General features: G+C 41.4%; 1 protein-coding gene across 5 annotated transcripts in view; it reads right to left on the bottom strand.

Annotated features, from left to right (window-relative positions):
• The window catches only part of GPAT3 (glycerol-3-phosphate acyltransferase 3), a 60,746-nt gene extending 37,754 nt beyond the window's left edge, over positions 1 to 22,992 (bottom strand). Inside the window, exons 1-3 of one of the 5 annotated variants that reach the window (XM_082463266.1) lie at positions 21,174 to 22,992; positions 20,294 to 20,579; positions 12,460 to 12,526 (exon numbers count right to left, since the gene is read on the bottom strand). In XM_082463266.1, coding sequence (XP_082319392.1) covers positions 12,460 to 12,526; positions 20,294 to 20,434 — 208 coding nt within the window. In that variant the 5' untranslated portion in view covers positions 20,435 to 20,579; positions 21,174 to 22,992. The other 4 variants (XM_082463262.1, XM_082463265.1, XM_082463263.1 and 1 more) reach the window with 4 other exon arrangements.
• Positions 22,993 to 25,013: the final 2,021 nt, after the last annotated feature.

The raw sequence follows: 25,013 nt of genomic DNA, 5'->3' as shown, positions 1-25,013 counted from the left end.
TGAAATTAGCAGGTGCAGGCTGCCCAGTGCTCAACCCCAGAGAAGCACAGAGGCAAATCCTGTTTCCAGAGAGAAACATCTGGAAAGGAAGAAGGCTCTAAAGCCCTAACACAAAAGCGTCCCATTCTTTACTCTTGTTCACCAGGTATCCCAGAAGTTACAGGAGACGTAAGGGGTCTACTAGTTCTGCTCCCTGAGGAACCTTCAGAAAATGGGCTAGGGCTCCAGGGTATAGAAGCTCTTCTCTAGCCAGCCCAAGTTTTGCGGGAAACAGAGCTTTTGAGGAAGAGAAGCAGAGATACCAGGCACCTGACCTAGAAAAGCGAGTGAAGGGGTCCAGAGTACAGCTTTTCATCACCCTGTTCTGAGGTTGGCACACCAAGGAGGAGGCCCCTGCCTAAGAGTTTGGCTCACCCCCAGGGCATCCAGACATCACTGGCTTCTTCCTACCCCAACCCAAGAAAAAAACTGTCTAATCACAAGTCCAATGGGATCTCTCCTTTCTCTGAGCCCAAGAGTCTATTCTCAACAAACATAGAACCCACACTATCTGCTCCCTATCTCCCCCACCTTCCGTGTACGAGGCATGCTTTGGTGCCCTCACCCCTCACTTTCTTGTTGGTTCGAAAACTTATGCTGCCCCGAGTGCTTCAGCAAAAAAAAACAGAAAATTGGGAACTGCTATTACAAAATCTCTTGAAGAAAGGAGAAAAGGTGAAGAGGGCTTGAGGAGTTGTTACCACTTGCTGGCAAAATAACAGAACTGATGAAGAGCTTTCTTGCTTTCTCTGCCCATAGAGCCAGTGACCCACAAGCAGACAGCGATGTTACAGAGATAAACACCACATAAAGACAGATTGAAAACTGAAATACTTAAAACATTTATAGGGAATTTGTTACAACCAAGACAACAAGGCACAGCTAAAAAATGAAAAGAGTTTTGTTATATAATTTATACCTCTCCCAAAATTATCAATTATCTATCCAATTTGCAAAAAATCTCTACGTAATCTACCTACTAGCCTGGTCCAGTTTTCGTATCCTTTTTTGCTAATGAGAAGTTCTTTCTTATATCTATCAATTTTTTTACTTCAATTTAAGGCAATCTTTTTGTTCCATCTTTTATGGATATGGAGGGAAAGTGGGATGGCTTCCTCCTTCTAATAATTAACCAACTGAAAAATGTATAATCCCTCAGTTTTTTGGTTTTTTTTTTTTCTTTTTCTAAATTCAAAAATCAACCCTCGGGCTTCCCTGGTGGCGCAGTGGTTGAGAGTCTGCCTGCCAATGCAGGGGACACGGGTTCGAGCCCTGGTCTGGGAAGATCCCACATGCCGCGGAGCAACTGGGCCCGTGAGCCACAACTACTGAGCCTGCGCGTCTGGAGCTTGTGCTCCACAACAAGAGAGGCCGCGATAGTGAGAGGCCCGCGCACGGCGATGAAAAGTGGCCCCCGCTTGCCACAACTAGAGAAAGCTATCGCACAGAAACGAAGACCCAACACAGCCAAAAATAAATAAATAAATATTTTAAAAATGCATTTAAAAAAAAAATAATCACAGATCTCATTCAACCCTTTATACAGGCTTCAGAATTTCCTCTTTACCACCCTTAATACAAACAGTAAACCTGGACTTACCTGTGCCTTTATATCACATCTAAACTGCTTTGCATTTGAGGCCCTTCATAACCTAATCTTATTTCTATCTTTCGTCTCTTCTATAAACTAAGCTCACTCCCACTGCTATTTAAATGATTCCCTCATTTTCCCAGTTTAGAAAGCCATCACCTTAGTTAACCTCAATCCACCTCCACATGGCCAGTTCAACACCAAACATCCACAAAAAAACCCTCTCTGATGTCCCCCATCCAAAATGATCTTTCATGCTACGCTCATTAAGTTTCTTCCTCAAATTAATTATATTTATATGTTTGTGGACTTCAATAACACCAGTGCTGCCTGATTCTCAACTGCCACATGGCTTTCCGGATCTTGGTGATATCTCCTTAACTAGGCTAAGGGTTGCTTGTGGGCATAGTTCCGAAAATAATGTAGGCACATGGAAGACACGCAGGAATCACTGTTCATGGCCAAGACCAGGGCTAGTAATTCAAAGCAGCGCATCACTGTGTAGTTAAACATGCTGGCTCTTTTATGCACTGCAGCATCAGTCTAGGTTCTGTGCCCTGCTTTCCACTGCCTGCTTATCTAAAACTCTGCCTGTGGCTTTCTGAAGGGGCCAGTTCCTATCATGCATGTAACCAAGCCTGGTTTTTTATCCCATTTTGGAGCATCCTCCTTGGGTAAACGATCTTGAATGTTTTCCCTCTCTCTGGTGGCTCATTCATCAAAACCATCAAGGTTACTTTAAACTCTATTCCTGTTTCCTAGGCTGTTTAAAACCTAACTAATTTAAAAGCATTCAGTCCACCATACTGCACTTCAATGATGTCAAAGTCATCAACGTAACCTCAAACAATACAACCAAATCTAAGCCAAACCCAATTACTCAACAGGTTCCCTTCCTTTCAGTTAGTGGTCCTCTGATGAGCAGTGTGAGAAGCCCCATCTAATCTCCAGATCAGGAGTGTGACAAGGTTTCATCAGGAAGGCCAACCCCAGGTCAGTTGGTAGTGAGAAGCTGTCTGCAGGTTTGTGCTAAAGAAGACTTTTGGGGCCACATCTTGGTTCAGTGCCAAAGACGTCATCAATTAGTGATGTCTGCCAGGGTCATGAGAAGGGTAACAGGTAGAATGGATTTGTTGACCCTGTTATTTGGGATTAAGATAAAATCAAAAGCTTTACTGAAATAAAGCTTCTATTTTCCTGATTTCTACATGGTTTATATATCTATAATAGAATAATTTGCCTTTTTTGTATTGTGAGTAATTTTCTATTAGTGTCTCTCAGTTATCAAGACTAAGAGTACTAAGCTAGAAGTACTGGAGATGTACTTTTAGTCTCTTGAGAAAGGTGGATGAGAAAATCTACCTCCTTTTTCATCATTATTTACCCCAGTAGTTCTCCAGAAACTTATAAAATAATCAATGCTGATTATAAAATGGGAGGATTTTAGCCCCAGATATAAATACTAATCACAGAATTAAATATGTGTTTATATCCATTTTAAAGCATAAATGGGGTGGAAGTATGGACATTGCAATCAGTTGTCAATCAACATTGCAGAGAAACCAGCAGGCATTTAGAATAACAGGCAGAGTTTCATTTTAACAACTAACATTTTAACATCTCATTCAATACACTGTTGACCCATATCTTGACTGACATCCACATTAACTTCGTTTATTTGGACATAAGTAATCTGATTAAACAAGAAATCCCACAACACAGAAGAGTCCATAAACTTCATCATCAAATGAACCATCAATTCAATTAAAATGTCAACCTTATGGTTTGGCATTTATGTACAGTATCTTTGATCATAATGCTGGATAGTCTTAATGGATTTGTTTTCTTTAAAATTTCTGTTGATGATTTAGGATTGAAATGTTATGAGTTTCCTAGGATGTGACAAAGCCAACACTCAGCAGAGGAGATTCCATTTGTGGAAGAGTCACCTCAACCTTCAAAGGGAGAATTAGAAGACATTGGCCAGAGGGGCTGGTAAGGAAGGCATGGTTTAGGGTAGGAAGTGGTGGCGAGGGATTCTGAGTAGGAAAGACAAATTGGGATTCCTTTTCAGGCTACCTTTGACTAGCGATGTGATCTGAAGCAAGTTACTTGACCTTCTTCACCTGCAGTTTTCTCATCAGTAAAATGAGGATTAACAAGATGTTATCCTCATGTAAATAATGTAAATTAATTTTGCACAGTGGAGTTGGTGTTTAAGAAATAGTGGTGAGTATATTAATGCATGTATGCGGAACCTAGAAAAATGGTACAGATGAGCCAGCTTGCAGGGCAGAAGTTGAGACACAGATGTAGAGAATGGACATATGGACACCAAGGGGGGAAAACTGCGGTGAGGTGGGGATGGTGGTGTGCTGAATTGGGCGATTGGGATTGACATGTATACACTGACGTGTATAAAAATGATGCCTAATAAGAACCTGCAGTATAAAAAAACAAACAAAACAACTAATACTAAACTTTCATTGGGTTATTTGTATGGAAATATGTTAATATAAATGTTTCAGACATTACATGAAATTTCTAAAAATCTTATATTTGTATTTGTATGGAAATATGTATGGAAATATGTTAATATAAATGTTTCAGACATTACATGAAATTTCTAAAAATCTTATATGTTCTGGTATAATGTTATAAGTAATAATCCTAGTTATTACTTTAAAATGTATATCTCAGAAATAACTAATTTTCTTGTCAACTGCATTATTATGAACTTTCATCAAATCTTTAACCGTGGTCATTTTTAAGTCTTTTGTCATTTACAGACAGTTCTGGGTGTACTCTGATGATTTTGCAAATATGTTCCTATAAAAGGGTTTCATCTTCAAGAAATTCATGGAAAAGACTCTGACAAGTACAGGTTTCAGGTAACTGACTGTACTGCTGAACTGAATGAATAAGCATTTTCAGAACTCTAATGAAAAACTTATGAACTCATAAAAGTGCTAACAAAATATCAAGATGAAAAAAAAAAATGAATTACATGGGACTGAGTGAACTGATGAGGATGAGTATAATTTTTGTGACTTTCTGTCTGAATTTAAAAAAAAAAAAAAAAATCCCACAAGGACTCAGAGGCAAAGAATATACAAATCAATTTTCACTGCAAAGTAAAGGAGCTGTTACAGTGGAGGATTACTGGACTGAATGTCAATATTATGACATAGTACGAGTGTGTTTCATGTTTGGTAATTGCAATCATTGTTGCTTTTGTTGTGGTCATCCATGTACAATGCTTGGTGTCAGTCTATTTATCTCTTGTAAAAATAAAATACAGTGTGTGTGTGTGGAAAAAAAAAAAAAGAAATAGTGGTGATTATTATTATTATTGATAGGTTCTTATCTATAAGGCAGAAACAAAATGGAGAACCTCTGGAGTTTTGATTAGGGTTTTCTCTGTGGGGTAGGGTGGCCAGAAGCGGTATGGTGAACGGGAGGTTGGTTTGGGGAATGCTTTTTTATTTATTTATTTATTTATCTATTTATTTATTTATTTTTGGCTGCGTTGGGTCTTTGTTGCTGCACACGGGCTTTCTCTAGTTGCGGCGAGCGGGGGCTACTCTTCATTGTGGTGCACGGGCCTCTCATTGTGGTGGCTTCTCTTGTTGCCGAGCACGGGCTCTAGGCACATGGGCTTCAGTAGTTGTGGCATGCGGGCTCAGTAGCTGTGGCTCATGGGCTCTACAGCGCAGGTCCAGTAGCTGTGGCACACGGGCTTAGTTGCTCTGCGGCATGTGGGATCTTCCCGGACCAGGGATCGAACCCATGTCCCCTGCATTGGCGGGCAGATTCTTAACCACTGCGCCACCAAGGAAGTCCCTGGGAACACTTCTAAAATGACAAGCTGGATTTTGAATTTGATGGGCACCTGATGAGATGTCCGCTCCTCCCAACAGTAAAGAGAACTCTAAATAAACAGGGGATGTGTTCTCGAGTTGACTGTCCTGTCATCTGATCCTATTATCTTTTCACTCTCAAAGAATCCTTGTGTCTTAGTTTTCACCCAGCTTTTTCAAACCTCCACAGTTCTGAGATGAAGGTACCCTCTTCTAAACTACTGAGGTATTTGGGACTAAGAGAGCTAAATCACCAATAAGATCCCCAACTAGTTACTGCTGAGGAGAGAAAGATTTAAAACCTGCTTATATTAGGTACATTTTTTAAAAAACTAATTTCATAGAAAATAGGGACAGGGCACAGGGCAAGTCATCCACTTTGTTACAGCTGTATGAAAAGAAAAACAAACTGAAAAATAGTAGAGAGTATGTTTTATGGGCTAAAATATACTGGAAAAACTGGTTTATTAGCAAGGGAGCCTTTCTTTCTGTGACTTACCACTTAAATTGCTCTTTTCCACCCATCCCTCACAATGCAGTTAAAAGTATTAGTCTGCTCTGACATTCTGTCTTCCTCCTTCCTGCCAGAACCACTCCATCCCGCTTACTCATTGTTGGCCAGAATTACGTGCTAAGTCATCTGCTTCCAGAGGTGCGAGCACATACTCATATGCAAGTCTCTAACCCACTCTAAAGTAAAGTTTCCTCCAAAAGAAGCAGTCTATTTTCCTCGGACTGCGAGGTGAAGTTTGAAGGAAGATTCCCTTGTCTCACCTCTACCTGTCCTTAAGGAACATGCCTCCTCTGCCACCATCCAGTGACCCTGTTAACCCTGTGATTCCCATGCCATACCTTGCATTCCATCTTCCCCCAAACCAGCCACCAAAAACTGTAGAAATCAAGTTCTGCTCCTTCAAGGGGCTATGAGTTAGAAAGCTAGAATAAATTATGCCAGTGAGAGTGGGTACCAATAGATTAATGCATTATTCACTAAGAGAGGTGGTTCCCAAAGGAATGGTCCCAAAGGAGGGAGGGGGGAGGGAACAGGAGGATTTTGCCCCTAGGGGACAGTTGGCAATATCTGGAGACACTGTTGGTTGTCACATTAGGGGTGTGCTACTGTCATCCAGTGAGTAGAGACCCAGGACACTGCTAAGCATCTTACAACACATAGGACCACTCCCTGTGACAAAGAATTATTCTGCCCAAAATGTCAGTAGTACTGAGGTTGTGAAACCCAGCTCTAAGAGGTAATATACTTCAATTAACAACGCCTTTGTTCCACAGGTTTAAGTTTCTATTTCAGGCACTAGGCATGCTGACTAGAGATGTATTTTGGAGCATGTAAGCATCAATCACACCCCTGAGACAGGTACCTATTTTCTATTCATATGAAACTAGTTCCATTTATCAGACTACAGACTAGCTGAAGGCTTATTGATATTTTATTTGGTTGGTTTTCTTAATGTTTATGTTTAAAATACAAGTTTAACCAAAAAATATGAGTTCAACAAAGAAAAAATTCCATTGTCATATCTGCTTCAGATATTTTTGAAGAAAAAAATTATAGGTACAGTTAAAGCCCACCTCCCCATCTATTCTCCTCCCTCCTAGCAGATATATCATTTCCACATGTATTTTATACTTATCTACATACATCTACATAAATATATAGTATCTGTTTAAGGTACTAAATTTTAAATGAGTGTTATTATACTATACATTTCTTCTCAATGTCTGTCCATTTTGTTTTCTTCATTAAATCCAGTTAATTCATTTTGATCGCTGTACAGTACAAATAAAGCAGCTTACATAATTTTCCTCCTAAGGAGTGACTGGGTCGTCTCCACATTGCCACTATTTGTATGCAGCTGTAACACGTCTCCTAACATACACATGCTGAGAGTTTGGGTAGGTCTGGTATCTTAGGAGAAGTGGAATTGTGGGGTTACAGTGCTACGAATCGCCAAATTGCTCTCCAAAGTGTCACCGAACTAAGTTTTCATTATATTGCACTTAGAAGTGCAGATGACTGATCTTACGGTTTTAAAACAAACAAAAAAGAATTAAACCTTTGCCTTCTGCAGAACTATATTAACATATGAGGATTAAAATACATGGTATGCTAGTGAATTTTTTCAGAATCACCTTCTATCAAGTAATTTTTGTTCCAAGAAGAGAAACTGTACTCCTTATGTCCAATAAAGGCAGTGTCAATAAATAAATAAGCAAACATATTTGTGGACCGTGACTAAATGTCGAATCAAACAATCAGTTATCAAACCAATTTGAAACTGTTACAGAAATTTATATATGGACTATGTATTAGATGATATTAAGAAAATATTAAGCTTGTAAAAGGGATAAAAGCATTGTGGTTATTTTTTAAAGTCCTTTTTTAAAAAATGTATAAAAAGATGAAATCTTATATCTGCACTGAATACTTTAGCAAAAACTGAGGAGTGATAGATGAATCAAGTGTGGCAAAATCTTGACAAAAGTTGGCTATATGAGTTATCACACTAAGTAAAGTTAAGTCAGATAGAAAAAGACAAACATTATATGACATCACTTATATGTGGAATCTAAAATATAGCACAAATGAACTTATTTACAAAACAGAAACAGACTCACAGATATAGAAAACAAACTTACGGTTTACCATATGGGAAGCCATCGAGTTGTGGGAGGATAAATTAGGAGTATGGGATTAACAGATACACACTACTATATACAAAATAGATAAACAACAAGGACCTATTGTATAGCACAGGGAACTATATTCAGTATTGTGTAATAACCTACAGCGGAAAAGAATCAAAGCAAAAAAGGATAGAGATATATACATATATACATGTATAACCAAATCACTTTGCTATACACCTGAAATTAATGCAATACTGTAAATCAACTGTACTTAAATTAAACAAACAAAAAACAAAAACAAATTGGCTACATGGGTCTCATTATACTGTTTTTCTACTTTTGCTTATGTTTGAAAATCGTCATCATCATCATCGTCACCATCAGGTACAAGATTTACCAACAGAGATAGACTAATAAAAGCAGGTAGACATTTGGCTGTGATAAAGAAAATCTCAACCTATAATCCTTCCATATCCCATAACTGGATTATTTTTCCCTCTGCAAGTAGTTAGACGCGTTCTAGGATTTTATGAGCAAATTAACCCCATTAAGTGCATTATCGTCCATATCCTTGAGGACAGCAGACACTGATTTATATTCAGAGAACTTACACCAAGACAATAGTACGAAATCAACTTAGCTGATTTAAACAGACTATCAAAAACGGCCCGCCCAAGACAAAATGAGTACAGAACATGACACTCCTCAAATTTCTGTTACAACGTATTATCCCACATTTTCTGGGAAGTTCAGAGATCTGATTAATGTTGATGTAACCAATATTGTATTGGCATCAACGTGGTTAGTCAATTCTCACAAAAGAATCCCAAATGTAAAAGTAGAGGGAAACGTTAGGCAGCCTGAATTCTCTCTGGACAGGTACAACATCAAAGGCTTCACCGTAGCATTTTGTCCTTTGTGTGTGTTTGAGGGGAGGAAGAGGTGGAGGGGGCTGAGGGCAAGAGATACTGGGCAGAAGAGAAACTCAGCCCAGGGGCTTAATTAACGGTGGGCCACGTGACCCCAAATCCTTGCTGGAACAGGGCAACGTGGAGGACCTGAGGAGGCAAGTGCATTTCCTACTGCCAACAATGCCGAGTCAGGCCAGCAACACACCCCAGGGAAAAACACCGGAAGGACTGAGCCACAGCCTCTACTTATTTGTATTGCTTAGGACTCACTCCCCAGGCAAGGGCACCTGCAGGCCTTAACTACTGCCTGTCAACATTTAGTCGCTAATCACTATGATGTCCTAGCATCATAATGCAATTACAGTGGAATTAATCCTGAGTCATGAAAATGACATAATTAATTACATTCATTTCAATCACAATTAAAATGACTGACTCATTCAAGTCTGACAGCATAAGTTCTGGAAATCAGGTACCCAAAGAGCGAGACTGGTGGCTCCTTAGCCAGAAATATCTCAGAGTCAAACGGTCCCTTGCACTAGTTACAGCAGAGTAAAATGAAAGCTGCTAAAATCTCCATCAGACCACAAGCCAGGGTCTGAGAAGATGCATTTGTTCTATGGCTAGAGTGGTAAAAGTACAGCTGATGCAAAGCAAAAGACCCAATACCCCTCTCTCTTCTTGTTTTACCTTCTAGCACATCAGCTCTCAGGGAACAAAAACTAGGGTAGAGGGTGACTCTGTATTCTCCACTGAAGTTGAATGCTTACCTATAACACAGTTACTTAAAGGGAGGAGAAAATTTATATTCACCGCTGTATTAACAATGAGGAAAAGTCCTTAAACCCAGAAGAGGAAGGTACAATGATAGAGCTTCTTAAAGAGCTTTTATTCATGATCATATCTGAAGCTCAGTGAGCTGGACAGTGTTTTAACAGAAGACATGGTAGAGTACCGCCAAGGACAGCAAAAAAGTATTTAAGCACAAAGATAATAATTCCCGAGGTTCAGCTTTCAGTTGGCTTATTCAATAAAAGCACAGAAGAAGTACAACACAAGAGGGGTTTAACTGGAGAGGGAGATTTGAAAACTGTTTCCAGAAATGTGCTTCACCAAGTAAAAGAGCGGCAGAAGGAATTTTCTGGTGCAGAAAATAAACATAACTCTTGTCCCTGTTTAGCTCATCTCTCCCTCTCAATTCCCTAAACCTATCATCAGCACTATATCATTCAGACATCTCAAAATTGCACCCACACCCCTGGGACCCGTGGCCTGCCAGTGACCCTTGCCTAAACTTTGGCCGGCTCAACACTGACTTGTGCTCAGTTGGCTGCGGTACCGAGACACGATGCTCTGAGGGTAGGCGACTGCACCAGCCAGGCACACAGGTGCTCAGGGTTTCATCACCCTCTGCCTCTGCCTAGGACTGTGATACTACCTCTCGGCTGACTCTAAACACCAGGATGTACAGGTGTTTAGAGTCAGCTGAGACTGACTCTCAACAGGGCACACACCCTGCCACAGGGCGACCCAAGCAGGACGTAAGTCAGGATGGGAGTAGAGGTGCATACCATGTACAGTTGTGGTATTAATACGGATGAAAGCAGCACATAGCAGAGCCTAAGTGAGATCTCACCTCATCCTTTGCTTATGCCGCTATTTTAGCATTTATCACAGTGGCCTATCTGATGCCTGTCTCCCCACAGGAGCCATGTCTTAATCATCTTGGGATCCCCTGTCAACCTCACAGGTAGCAAACGCTCAGTAACTGCAATAGTCAATTCCCAACTGCACAGGCTAAAAGGAAGAGCAGCCACTCTGAATGAAATATGATAAATTTTGTAGGCATCAGCCATACTCTAAACCAATTATTATATATATTTTCTCCTCCTGCTCACTTCCACTCTTTCCTGGAGGTACCAAGAAAAAGGCAAAGACCAAAAATAGAAAAGACAGATGCATGATAAAAAAAAAAAAAAAAATCCAACAAGTGGAAATATTCACTCCCATTAGCCTGAAAAAACTAAAACAACGCTACAAACACCCTCAGCTAGTGGTTTTTGAATCCTCTTAACCTACCAAATTGAAACACTTTGTGCCCTTTTAAATTCATGGCCCAAGACATGCGCCACCAGCACCCCAACCTGTAGGGTCCCATAGAATTTCATCCAAGAACAATGACAGCCCAAAGTCTCACCAAGTACAACAAAAAATCAGCAATAAAGTTTGTTCTCTCCTTAAATCACAAGGGCACACATTTAAAAAGAACCCAGAAAAAAAATTTAGTAAATCTGCTACACCTGAGAGAAGGTCTCTCTCAGGTCAATAAGAAGAGGACCAAGTAGAGCCAGAAATATCCAATCTTGGTTAACATGTTATTGGTGCTAACCCTTTGGTGTTTAAGTAGACACCATGAAGCTCTACTAGTTGCTTTAATCATTTGAACATAACAATCTAATTACACAAAAATGCACAGATGTTTTCACTCAGATTCTTTATTTCCTAAATGCACTATAGCATATAATTTCTACAATTCCTCTTAGACAAGCCTTCAGAAGATAAATTCCTTCTAGTGAAGTGTTTGACATTTTGACCATCTTTAACCCTAAATCAGATGGGCGCAAAATTGTTTCTATATTATTTTTGAAAAACACATAAAGCCTTAATCTTTTAATTAAATCAAGGGTTTATTTCTCCTTAATTTCACAGCCATCACTTCCATAGAATTCTACTCCCCTTTGAACCCAGTGTCTTAAAAATTCTTAAAATTCTTAACCCAAGTGAAAGGGTTTATTGGGACAAAGGCAAAGCACACATATAGAAGCAGGGACGGCTTAGCTCGGTTGATTTGTTAACTCATTTCTAACAAAAATTAAGTGAGTTTCTTTACTACAGGACTTTTCTGAGCCTTTGTTACTATACATTATTAGTCTCCAAGAGGAATGTGTAGCATGTGGTGATTCCCAAGCTTATTTCACAAGGGAGTTATTTTTTTATTTCATGCATTACTAATTAGTTTTTAGCAGGAAAGAATATTTTGAGGAACATACTTTGAGAACCACAAGTTAGAATAAGGTGTTAACAAAACCTCAAACATAGGTTTAACTTAACCCCAGGTAGTCCGATTAGCCTTTTTTTTCTTAAGACCATTAACTACCATGGGCAACCACCTTTAAATGCATACCTTTAGAAATACCCTATAAGAACACATAGATGAACCAGCACATATTACATCTTTACAGTAAAAACTCATCCAAAACTCAGAAGGCTGCTATTTTGTATAAAGGACAGAATTATGAACAATCCAAGGCCCATAAAATGTACTACACTATGCATATTTGAAGTTCAAATTGGGTAGATACATCTACCCAATTTGGATACTTTAACCATTAAAATGAAAAGGAAGACTTACCAACAGAAGCTGAGTTTTTAAGAACTGATTCCTTTGAGACTCCTTTTTCAATTCGTAACGTGGCCCACTGTTCAAAAAACAACAAGTATTAATGTAAACTGTGCCACAGACACAATGCAAGATATTTAAACCATGTTTATATAGACATGAAATTAATCATTAAGCCCTGGTGCTATGTGAATTGAAGAGATACCCCACTGAATCTCTGATGTAATAGTATTCCAAATCCCAGGTATACTCTTATATTAGTTACTGGTAATGCCCAAATAAAAGGAGAAAAAGATCATGTTTACCCTATTAAAAAACCCTCACACACACCTGGTACCCCAATAAATTACTCCTTAGAAAGGTCAGAAAGCATGAAGGGCAAGAGCACAGACTATGGCATCAAGTCTATCTGGGTTTAAAATTACTTAATCCCTCTCAGCCTCAGTTTCCTCATCTGTAAAATGAGGATAATAGTTCCTATTCCATAGGGTTGCTATGAAGATTAAATGAGATTAACACATGTAAAGACATACACACAGGGCACAAAGAGTATTATTTTCATAAGAAATTAGGCATTCAAGGATGAGACACACTCAAAGATGCCTAATTGCCTGTATCAGACAAAAGCTTTCAAAAGGAGCAGTGTGAGACTTGGAAAGCTGGAAAGGAATCCATGAAATCACTAACTAAAAAGACATCTGCCAGGAGATTGGGATTGACATATACACACTACTATATATAAAATAGATAACTAATAAGGACCTACGTATAGTACAGGGAACTCTACTCAACAGTCTGTAATGGCCTATGTGGGAAAAGAATCTAAATCAGAGTGGAGATATATATATATATATATATATATATATATAACTGATTCACTTTGCTGTACAGCAGAAACTAACACAATATTGTAAATCAACCATACTCCAATAAAAGTTTTAAAAACAAACAAACAAAAAGTTTAAAAGACATCTGGGGGCTTCCCTGGTGGTGCAGTTGAGAATCCGCCTGCCAGTGCAGGGGACACGGGTTCGAGCCCTGGTCCAGGAAGATCCCACATGCCGCAGAGCAACTAAGCCCGAGCACCACAACTACTGAACCTGTGCTCTAGAGCCCACAAGCCACAACTACTGAGCCCACATGCTGCAACTACTGAAGCCCATACGCCTAGAGCCTGTACTCCGCAACAAGAGAAGCCACTGCAATGAGAAGCCTGCACACCGCAACGAAGAGTAACCCCCACTCGCCTCAACTAGAGGAAGCCCACGCACAGCAACAAAGACCCAACGCAGCCAAAAATAATAAATAAATAACTTAATTTTTTAAATATATATATATTATCTAGATGACTACAATTCTAGAAGCTAACAATGTCCAAATTGACTTGATTTGGGGAGGTGGGAGAAGAGCAAAACAAGAGGTAAAAGGCACTATAATAATTATAATTACGACTTAGGCACTCTTGAAGGGGCAAAAAGACAGAATTTATTAAATATGTCAAGGCAAAAACCTCAGTTGTTGCTGGGCTTGAAGGGCTCAAGCAGAGAGGTAAACATTTTTTCTCAAATAAGTAAGAAAATAAGTAGTAGAAAATAAATAACCTAAAACATGTACACGAAGGTCAAGGAGCAAAGCATGATCTGACTACATCAGGACCCCTGCACAACATCCCAAAGAGCAAAGTAGGAACATGCCATGGGTGCTTAGAAAACAGCCTATGAATAGAGGCCTAATCTTCCCAGCTTCAAGTGGCAAGTCACAAATGATAATAGGCTCGGAGTCTTAATCTGGTTGCGTCCTTTTCTCTTCCTTGCTGATCTAGGCAGAAATTCTCAAACTCCGGACTTTACCTCCCATCTCTTCTCAATAGAGGTAAAGGTTTGTTTCCACAGTTTTTCACTTTAAAGCCTTGTTACCTATTATCAGTTGTAAGGAGACCTAAGACATGATTAAAATAAAATTTTGTAAACAATCAATCATCCTTATCCTGGAGCTCACTTTTTTCATTGTGGGCATGTGATTTTATATTTTATATAAATGGTAATTACCTTAGACCAGGACAATTAGTCCATGCTTATAAGATGGAAAACATTGGTATTCTGTGGCTATTATGGGCTGAATTGTGTCCCACACAAAGCGCGCCAAAAATTCATGTGTTGAAGCCCTAACACCCAGTGCCTCAAAATGTGACTATATTTGGAAACTGGGCCTTTAAAGAGGTGACTAAGTTAGAATGAGGCCCTTAAGGTGAGGCCCTAATCCGGTATGACTGGTGTCCTTATAACAAGAGGAAGAGAACCAGGGGCATGTACAGGGAAGACAGACCATGTGAGGTCACAGCAAGACAGCACCATCTAAAGCTAAGGAGAGAGCCCTCAGAAGAAACCAAAGCTGCTGACACCTTAGTTTTGGACTTCTATCCTCCAGCACTGTGAAAAAATTAATTTCCACGGTTTAAGCCATCCAGCCTATGGGACTTTGTTATGGCAGCAAACTAACATGGGGGCATTTCTCCAATAACATGATGTGCTCCAAAGAGCTCCCTGTGCCATCATCAGAAGTTTCTCCTGAAATGCTAACTCTGAGGTCTATCCACCAAAATGTAGTTACAGTGTTCACGATTAGCAAGTTTTAAGGTTGGAGGAGAAGTCACTTAATGCCAAAGGCAATTTGTACTGGAAAATGGTTTTCTTCTTTGGGCTAACTCTCCAGTGAAAATGACCAAGTGCCTATGACCATTTTAATCTGAATCTAGAGCCTGAGTTCTACTCTGCTAAGATGACAGACTCTGCTGAGAGACTTATTTTGCTACAGATCATGGCCAGCTATTATTTGAGTAAGCCTAATATTTTGAATTTTTATATAATTTTATATAATTTTTATATAATTTGTATTTTTATAAAATGACCAAGCTGGACAGACAGAAGTACACGTGAACTGCAGTTCTGTCACTTCCTTGCTGTAATCATCTCAGACAAGACTTTAACCTCCTGGGGTCTAAGTTTTATCATCTCTGAACAATACCAAGGGTTGTTGTAAAGATTAAAGGAGATAATCTATCCAATGACCATCACACAATCAGACACAAGGTAGAAAAACGTTGGCTTTCTCCTCCCTCCCTACATCTATATAGGTGCCAAAATGATCAGGTTTTTTTCCAGACCATCAGTGCATCTCCCAATAAATAGCTATTTCTCTTTCACCACACCAGCTTCTCTAGCTGCTCAGGTAAGCCCAAATACAGAGGAAGAATATCTCTTTAGAGGTTCTAAATCTCTTGAGGTATCTCAGGACACATCTACCTCAAGGCACCAGGAAAGATGCAGCTCTGTCTGCAAAGGGCCCTGAAGACAGCAGCTTCGAACAATCCCGGCTACCACTCCCCATCTCACTACCCCTACCAAGAAGGGTGACAACTTTCAATCAGGTTTTCACCCCCACTTAATTTCAAAATCCTCTTGGAAGAAAATAAGTAGCTGTCTACAAGTCACCAAAATAAAGAGTTAAGTATAATTTTTAAAGCTTAGGCCAAAAGCTTGCAGAAACGTGACACTGTCACCTAGACAATTCAACTTTCAGTTTTCACACTAAAAAGACATTTAAGAATTGACTAAATAGAGGGAAAGAAAAAAGGAAAAATGTAAAAATTATATAAAAATTCAAAATATTAGGCTTACTCAAATAATAGCTGGCCATGATCTGTAGCAAAATAAAAGTCTCTCAGCAGAGTCTGTCATCTTAGCAGAGTAGAACTCAGGCTCTAGATTCAGATTAAAATCCTGATTCTACCACTGACAGCTGTGTGCCACTGTCCAGACAAATCACCTCTCTGAACCTCCGTTCTCCAGTCTATCAATGGGAATAATAACAGACCCTAACCCAGAGAGGTGCTGTAGAATTAAGTTATCTGAAAAGCATATTGCTTTGGTAGCTTTTCTTTATTGTTACTTTCTGTCATAAACAGTCATGGCCTTCTAGCAGATTTATTATATTTCCAACACCAGGGATAATACCTGAGTGTTATAATAAGAGGTGTTTATCAGCTGAAAATTATTGACCTGCCTTTTTAAAATGACGGAAAACTAACTGGTGGATGGAGGAAATGTTAAGGGAAAGAATAATAACTAAAATAAAAGGCAGGAGTAGGCTGTTCTGAGTGTGTACGTGTGCTGACGCATCTGAAGGTAGGTTAAATCTTAGCCACATAGGAGCAAAAAAACCCCAAAAAAACCCAACCAAAGAGTGTTCCAATTCAAACTCCACTAAGATTTGAGCACCTACTATGTATCAAGTGCTTTTATTCACCTCTCCTCATTTAATCTGCGCAATAACTCTGTGAGGCATATTCCTACATACACATGTAGAAACTAAGGTGGAGATGTTGAGTGATCTGCCCAAGGTTACAATGCCAGAAATTTGGAGTAAGTTGTTCATGCATCCAACTTATTCCTCAAAAGTTGAGGGAAAAATCAGGCCATTAACATTTATCTTCTCTGTCTATTGTTTGTATTATCTGGTTAGATTAGATAATTTACATATCATTTCCCTGCCTTCTTTTTCTCCATCAATCCTATATTCTCTTCCCATTCTTTATTTCCCTCTAACCATGAACCTTAGGCCAATGAATAGCAATCCTTAGGTCAATGAATAGGAAGCATCATTAACCTTGCAGGGTTGAGAACAGCATATTTCAACCTTTAATCCATGCTCCTGTTTGATAAACATAAAAAATTCACACCCACTCTCCCAGAGATTCAGATATATACACCCCACCATGCAGATGGACTACCCTCTACAAATCCTCTCAGTCAAAAGTTTTACTTTTCATGGTTTGTATTCCTAGAACAATTTTCCCCAATATACTGCTACCATATTGGCATACATACTCCTAAGAAATTGTTATATACCCCTTGAAAATCACTGGTTTAGAGAATCACTACAATTACTCTAGGCTAAGAATTCAAGCCTTATCCTCAAGCAGCTTGCCATATCAGGGACTTATGAACACATCTAGAGATATTCAGCAATGCAGAAGGCAGCATTCAGTAGGTACTCAATAAATAATTATTACCTGAACTGATGAGCTAAGAAGGGGCCCATGAAGAGCATATAGCTGGCTGAGTTACTTGACAATTAGCAATTACCACAGTCAGCTATTCTGAAGGTACCCCACACACATTGCAACTTCCAGAATTTGAGTTTATGGTCACAAAAAAGCTACCCATTGTCAAGAAAACTTATCAAAGTAAACACATCATGGAGCAAACTAAATGACCTTTTAAAATGGTGTGTAAATTGTAACCAAGGAAACCTGTGAAATAGCTAATTCCAATCAAAGAGCCCAAAGAATATTCTTGGGACTGGAATGCAAAAGAAAGAAAGAAGCAAATCAGTTGAGAACATACTAAAGAATAATGAGTAACAGAAGGGCTGGGCCTTGAATGGACTCTACAAAAAGGCAGGGTATGTTTCCAGATCTAAAGATGTTCTAATATTAAACAACCAGCACAATTTTTAAGAGAATTAGCCCCATAGTTGGCCAAAAAAAGCAATCCACTGTACCAACCTCTGCCTAACAGAAATGTCTCTGAAACATCTAACGCTGTTCTGGTTAGAGGATGAAGAACCCTGGGTTGCCATCTCCCTCTCCTGTGCCTAAAGCAGATATCACTACAGAATCATAGCTCTTTCCTGAGGAGTCCAGCTGCTCCCAAACACAGGAGCTCCAGGCAGCTACCACCAAGTCAGAGTTGGCTCACAAAATGAATCCCCATTCTAATTCCATATATGCCAAGCATCTCTCTGACCTAATAACTTTGGTCTGAGCAAAGAGGATGGTTCCTTATGCTGTCATCTACCTGGTTTCCAAGCTAGGTGGTGTATCTCCCACTCTGATTAGAAAACTAGCATTCTTGAGAGTTTGATTAACAAGGAGTGCATCTCTAAGTCTCTTCAAGTCTAGATGGACAAAAATTAAAACTTGAGGCCCTGCCACACTGAAGCCAGACCCTGGACTGGAGATATCCCTTCGAAGTATAATAGTTATTTGCCAGGCTAACAGCAACTAGCAGGCCTCTCTCCTTGACACCTCTTTAGCTGTATCCTGACTTACTCAAGCAAGCATGTAGGAGTCAGCACCTGGAAGACAGGGTGTGCAACTTACTTTACTCTATCCTCACTTGGGGTGTCAATTCCAAAAGACATTGCTATATGGGAGAACAGTTCAATCATTCCAGTTCTGAGAAAGAGTGAACACCAGCTGAAGAGGATCAACTGCTACGGGGAGAGTATTCTGAAGATCTAACAGTAAGAGGCAGCTAAGAAATTCACAGTAGAGTGTGACCAAGTTCAGAGTGTGACATCAACAAGATAAGTTCAAGACTGTGAAATATCTGCCAAGTAGAAACAGAACTTTTAAAACATGAGGGTTGAGGATGAAGAATCAAATATAACTTCAAAGACTAGAGAGAAAAATAGCCACAAAGAGAAGTACAACAAAAATGTGGGGTAAAACAGGAGATGAGCAGGTAGAATAGATTTGCAGGAGATTAGCTGGTGGGAGATCTGCTGGTAATCTCCAGGTAAGAGATAAAAGATTAGAGATGTATATCTGGGAGCCACCCTCCTGCCTGAGGGAGAAGAGCAAATAAAGCCACGCCTGGGGGCAGACATAGAATAAGGGCAGAAAAATGCGAACCCGTATTAGAAGGTACTTTAGTAGCTACAGAAACAAGAATGCTAGAATCTAAGTAATAATATTATTACTTTATTATTACTTTAATAAGAATAATATTATTCTTTTAATAGCAGCAAACACATACAGATACCATTCTAGGATGCTTGACATATTTTAACTCACTTAAACAACCCTGTGGAAATAGTTGTTATTGTTACTCCTATTTTATAGATGAGGCAAATGAAGCACAGAAGTAGGTGACTTCCCTATGGTCATATACTGAGAAGCAGAGCTGGGATTTTGGTACCAAATCAAAGCAAATCTGCACCCAAAGTCTGCATTATTAACCAATAGCTACAGGCCCTCTCCTCAGTTAAGACTCCTGCCTCCACCACTTAATTCAAGCAAACCACTGAACTTCTGAGTCTCAGTTTCCTTACCTGTAAAAGGGGGAATAACACTTGCTCTCCCCACCTTCCAAGGCTTTGGGGAGCATCTGATGAGAGGACCAACAGGGAACTCTCTGTGATTTAATAAAGCCCTGTATTAAGGTAAGGGTAAGCTGTAGTTGTTCCCCATCAGGCCCACTTAGAGTTGAGGTCAAGGAACATAGATTTTCAATGACATTTCAAGTGCCGTTGGTTAGATTAAATTTCCATGACTCTGTTAAAATATAATCAGATTTCTTTCTACCATCCAGCAATTGGTTTCTTATATTGAGCATACACTAGAACATGATGCCTTTCTGGACAGGATGCCTTAGTCCACGAAAGGACCTCTGAAACCTGGGGCTGTAAAAACTAAGGACACTGAGGTGACAGCTGCCCCGCAGAAAGGATATAAAGAAATTCGGTGATAGAAAAGGCGGTTGCATTGATATTCTGATCAGTAAAAATCCTAATAACAACAGCAGGGGGTGGAGGTAGTTCTGTCTTCAACCACAGCAACAACAGGGTGGTCCAGTGGTTTTAGCCCGAATCCCTCCAGCTCTGCGGAAGAGGAGGGATGCAGCCGCGGATAAACTAAAACGCACATCCCTCCGGACCACTGACTTTCCTTACTGGTCCCCTCGCGTCTACTCGGCTTTCAGCTCTACCCTCGTTTCGCATCGCCCCAGGATCTCCCTAAAGCCCTCGGAGGAGGGGGCGCGGCATGCCCCCATGCACTCACCTCTAAAGTTTTCACCAGGATCTTCATGTAGATCTCGGAGATGCCCAAAGACACCCCAAAGGCCGAAGGCAGGAGTATGAAGCCGAGCACCAGAGTCAGCCAGGTGTAAACGATCTTCCCGGCCAGCTCCGCGCCATCCATGGCTCGGCGCGCCCGAAGGGGTCCACGGAGGAGGTCCGAGCGCGACAGCTGTCCCTGTCCCCAGGTAGTCGGTTGGCAGCTCCGGGAGCAGAGGTGCGGAGCCCAGCTCCCGGGAGTCAGCGCTGCCGCCGCCTGGCACTCACCTCTGCAGGGAAAACAAGAGAGGACGGGAAAAACTTTCAGAAGGACAGAGATTTCCTTCCTCTTCGGGCTCCACCTCGCCGCGGCCGGTTAACTCTTTCTCGGCTGGAGGCCCAGGCCCCCGCCGAAGCTGCTGCCGCTTGCGCAGACCTGGTAGCGCCGGCCAGGCGACCAGAGCTGGGGGTGAGTGTGGAGACACGCGAGCGCAGCGGGGAACGTGTCCCACCCTGTGTCTGATTTCAGTTGGGTGGTGATTGGGGCAACTCAGCGTTGACTCACGGAGGCCCTCCCGGAACGAGGATCCCTGCGGCGCAGTGCACCGCACCACCGCACACGAGCCGCTGGCGGAACTGACGCCTGGTCCAAGACTGCGCTGCTGGTGGGCTGGCTCGGACGCCCAGCGCCCAATTTCTGCACCCTGCCCTCGCCCCACCTCCTCCGCCACCCAACGGGGAGCTTCTAGTAGGGATCTGCACGGAAAGCGCCGCAGCCTCCCGGGCGGCCTCCAGTCTTCCCCGCGCCCCGCCTCGCCAGCACTCTCAGCGGAGGTCCTTTAGGGAACAGAGTTTTCATCTGCAGCACGTTAGCATTTTCTCACCCCCAGAATGAACTACTGACGTGTCCGGAACGCTTGAGAAGGTCCTGCTTGTGTGTGTATAAAACGACCTCTCGGCAGGGCTGTCAAGGAGAGGGAAATGCCCACGGCGCTGCTGAGCTGCGGCTTCCTCCGCTTCCAGGTCTCCCACTCCTCCTTCTCCCTCCTCCTTCCCCTCCCTACTCTACGGAGCTGCCGGGCGAGATCTTGCTCTTCCTGAAAGTGGAAAGCTCTCTCCACGAGTCGCCTTCCCAGCTCAGCCGCCGTTGCCTTGGCACAGAAATCCTTCCGCCGAGGGTCGCTCTCTTCCTGGGGCAAGATTTCAACCACAGCTTCCCCTACCTTTCACCCAACACTATTCTCACAGAAGCCCCAGAAAAACGCCAGGCCCCCGCAAGCTGCATCCAGCTGACGCGCGCTTCCAGGGAATTCAGTGCCCGCATCGCTGCCTCGCTAGCCCTTCTTAGAACAGTAAAGAGCAAAAAGCTTGTACGGGTATTTACTTCACTGCGGTTCATGCCTCTTAGAAACCTGATCTGTTTTTAAGAGTAAGCATGAGAAGGGATGTTGAGACTGTAGTAGACAAGAAAATCAGGCTCCCAGCGTTTCCAGATCGTCACTGAATGGGACCAAAATCTCGTACATGTCTCTTTCGGGTGTAATTTCAAGCTAGAAAAACTGGGACGGCAAGCAAACTGAATTCAAAGAGTGTTGACAACAAATACTGCGAAAGAGGCTGCCTCGGCCCAGGGTGTGGAGGAAATGGAGAGAGGAAGAGAGGAGAAGCCCCCTGCAAAGAATGTAAATGTTTGGCTTCTGCACCTCCTACCAGGCAGGTATCACAACTCCTTCCCCCACTATCAAGGGAAAAAAACTGTAACTCGGTCCTAAAAACCAAGTTAAGAATGAAGAAGTTTCAGGCGCTTGGCTTCTCAAAATTAAACCTCTTTATAGTCTGCCATTTTACGAAAACAAAGAGCAACAACAAAAAACCACACATGCCAAAATTCGTCTAAAGTCTTTGCTGGAAACAAACACATATTTAGCACAAAAACCTCAAAGATTATATTGACTCATTTAACACCATATATTCAGGCAAAGCTCTTACCCTCCTTTCATTTCCTCAAAGGAAGATGGCTAAGGAATGCTGAATGATTGTACCAAAGTTTACCCAACAAGTCTCAGTGCAGGTAATTTCGTTTAAGGATGGCCTTTTTCTGCCCATCCAGACAGAGGAGCTGAGTGCCCACAATCTCCAATGATTTCTTGTTGCTCATGACCAAATTTCATGAACTAGGTTTGCTTCTTTGGTTTTGGTTTTGGTTTTGGTTTATTCTTTATGTAAGAATTATTGTCCCAGAAGGGACTTCCCTGGTGGCACAGTGGTTAAGAATCCACCTGCCAATGCAGGGGACACGGGTTCGAGCCCTGGTCCGGGAAGATCCCACATGCCGCGGGGCAACTAAGCCCGTGCGCCACAACTACTGAGCCTGCACTCTAGAGCCCACGAGCCACAACTACTGAAGCCCTCATGCCTAGAGCCTGTGCTCCGCAACAAGAGAAGCCACTGCAATGAGAAGCCCATGCACTGCAACGAAGAGTAGCCTCTGCTTGCTGCAACTAGAGGAGGGCCGCGCCAGAAATGAAGACCCAGTGTAGCCAAAAAACAAATAAATGAATAAAAATTTTTTAAAAAAAGAATTATTGTCCCATAACGGAATGGTGGAATGGTAATAACTTGGAGTCTGAAGTCTTAGACTGACTCCAGACTGACACAGACACTTGTAAGTTTGAACAATTCATTTAGTCTTCTGTGCTTCAGCTTTCTCATCAGTAGAATGGATTCTTTTTAGGGTCAAATGTGATTATGAGTTTGAAACTGCTCTGTTAAGGACAAAGCTCTGTGCAGACATTGAAGGCAGCTTGGTGCAAGTGTAAAAGCTCTCTAATTTTTTTTTTTTTATAATATATATATATTTGGCTGCATTGGGTCTTTGTTGCTGTGCACGGGTTTTTCTCTAGTTGCAGTGAATGAGGGCTACTCTTTTTTGCGGTGTGCAGGCTTCTCATTGCAGTGGCTTCTCTTGTTGCGGAGCATGGGCTCTAGGCGCACGGGCTTCGGTAGTTGTGGCACACAGGCTCAGTAGTTGTGGCTCATGGGCTCTAGGGCACAGGCTCAGTACTTGTGGTGCCCGGGCTTAGATGCTCCATGGCATGTGGGATCTTCCAGGACCAGGGATTGAACCCATGTCTCCTGCATTAGCAGGTGGATTCTTAACCACTGAGCCACCAGAGAAGTCCCTGGCATATATTTTTAATGATGTTTCCTTTCACTCTCAAAAATATCCTGGTTTGAGTGAAAAATCACATGGTTCCCTTATTCTTACATAATTTCTAAGATCCCTTCCAGTCTTAAAATATTAGACTTTTGATAAAACTGTCAAGTCCATGCATAACCCCTTGTCAACATCTGAGGCCAAATGAAGTTGTATAGGAGAATGAAGAAGAGGGATTAGCAGGTAGTCCAGAGCTTCTCAAACTTTAAAGTGGGTGGGAATCCCTGGGACTCCTGGGATTGAAGATTCTTCCTAGGGCTGGGATGGGGCCTGAGAATCTGCATTTCTAGGAGCTCCCAGGTGATGCTGATGTTGTTGATGTACAGACACACCTTGAGTAGCAAGCCCTTAGAGTTCAGACAAGAGGGGAGTTTTATATTTAACTGATGACAAAAGGCCATGGGAAAAACAAACATATGGTTACCAAAGGGGAAAGGTGGGAGGAGGGATATATTAGGAGTTTGGGATTAACAGATACACACTACTGTATATAAAATAGATAAACAACAAGGACCTACTGTATACCACAGGGAACTATATTCAATGTCTTGTAATAACCTATAACAGAAAAGAATATGAAAATAGAATATGAAAAAATATATATATATTACCGAATCACTTTGCTCTACACTTGAAACTAACACAACATTGTTAGTTACTTCATGAATAAAACTAAATAAATAAATAAATAAACAAGAAAAGACCGTGGGAGTCCAGGTAAGTCCCCAGGAGCCAACGCAAGAAGAATTGATTCTGAAGAGCTCCTCCTTACCTGAGGACTTGTTGTATTATCTGCATCTTTTTCCATACCCCTGCTTTGACAGCAATTGTGAGCAATTGTGAACAGAGGAGTTTAGGCTACAAAGCTTTGAGCAAATGTCAATACGCCCATGAATAGGTGCCTATGGCAAATAAGATGTCATAGTTGGAGCCAAATGGCAGATATTGATTTAATTTAAGAGGGAGGAATCCACGCTGGCAAAAGAGAAATCTGGGGGTGTAGCAGATTGCTGAAGCATTTTTTGAACAGGCAAGTCTTGCATTTCTTGTCTGCAGTCTCTGTGTGAGACCCCTCTTTTCTCTCATTTCACACCTTTCTTGGGCCTTCATCATACCCCACCTTGATTTGTGTATTTGCTTCATCATCCCACTGTAAACTGCTTAATACCAGGAACTGTGTCATTTATCTGTAGCTCCTTCCCACTATTCTTTTTTTTTTTTTAAAGGCAAAGAGACATTTTTTATTAATTAATTTATTTATGTATTTTTGGCTGTGTTGGGTCTTTGTTTCTGTGCGAGGGCTTTCTCTAGTTGTGGCAAGCGGGGGCCACTCTTCATCGCGGTGCGCGGGCCTCTCACTATCGCGGCCCCTCCTGTTGCGGAGCACAGGCTCCAGACGCACAGGCTCAGTAGTTGTGGCTCACGGGCCCAGTTGCTCCGCGGCATGTGGGATCTTCCCAGACCAGGGCTTGAACCCGTGTCCCCTGCATTAGCAGGCAGATTCTCA

Source organism: Balaenoptera physalus (assembly GCF_965194825.1).
Source record: "Balaenoptera physalus genome assembly, chromosome: 5".
Lineage (NCBI taxonomy): Eukaryota > Metazoa > Chordata > Mammalia > Artiodactyla > Balaenopteridae > Balaenoptera > Balaenoptera physalus.
The sequence above is the reverse complement of the archived record's forward strand: the minus strand, read 5'-3'. Positions and strand labels throughout refer to the sequence as shown.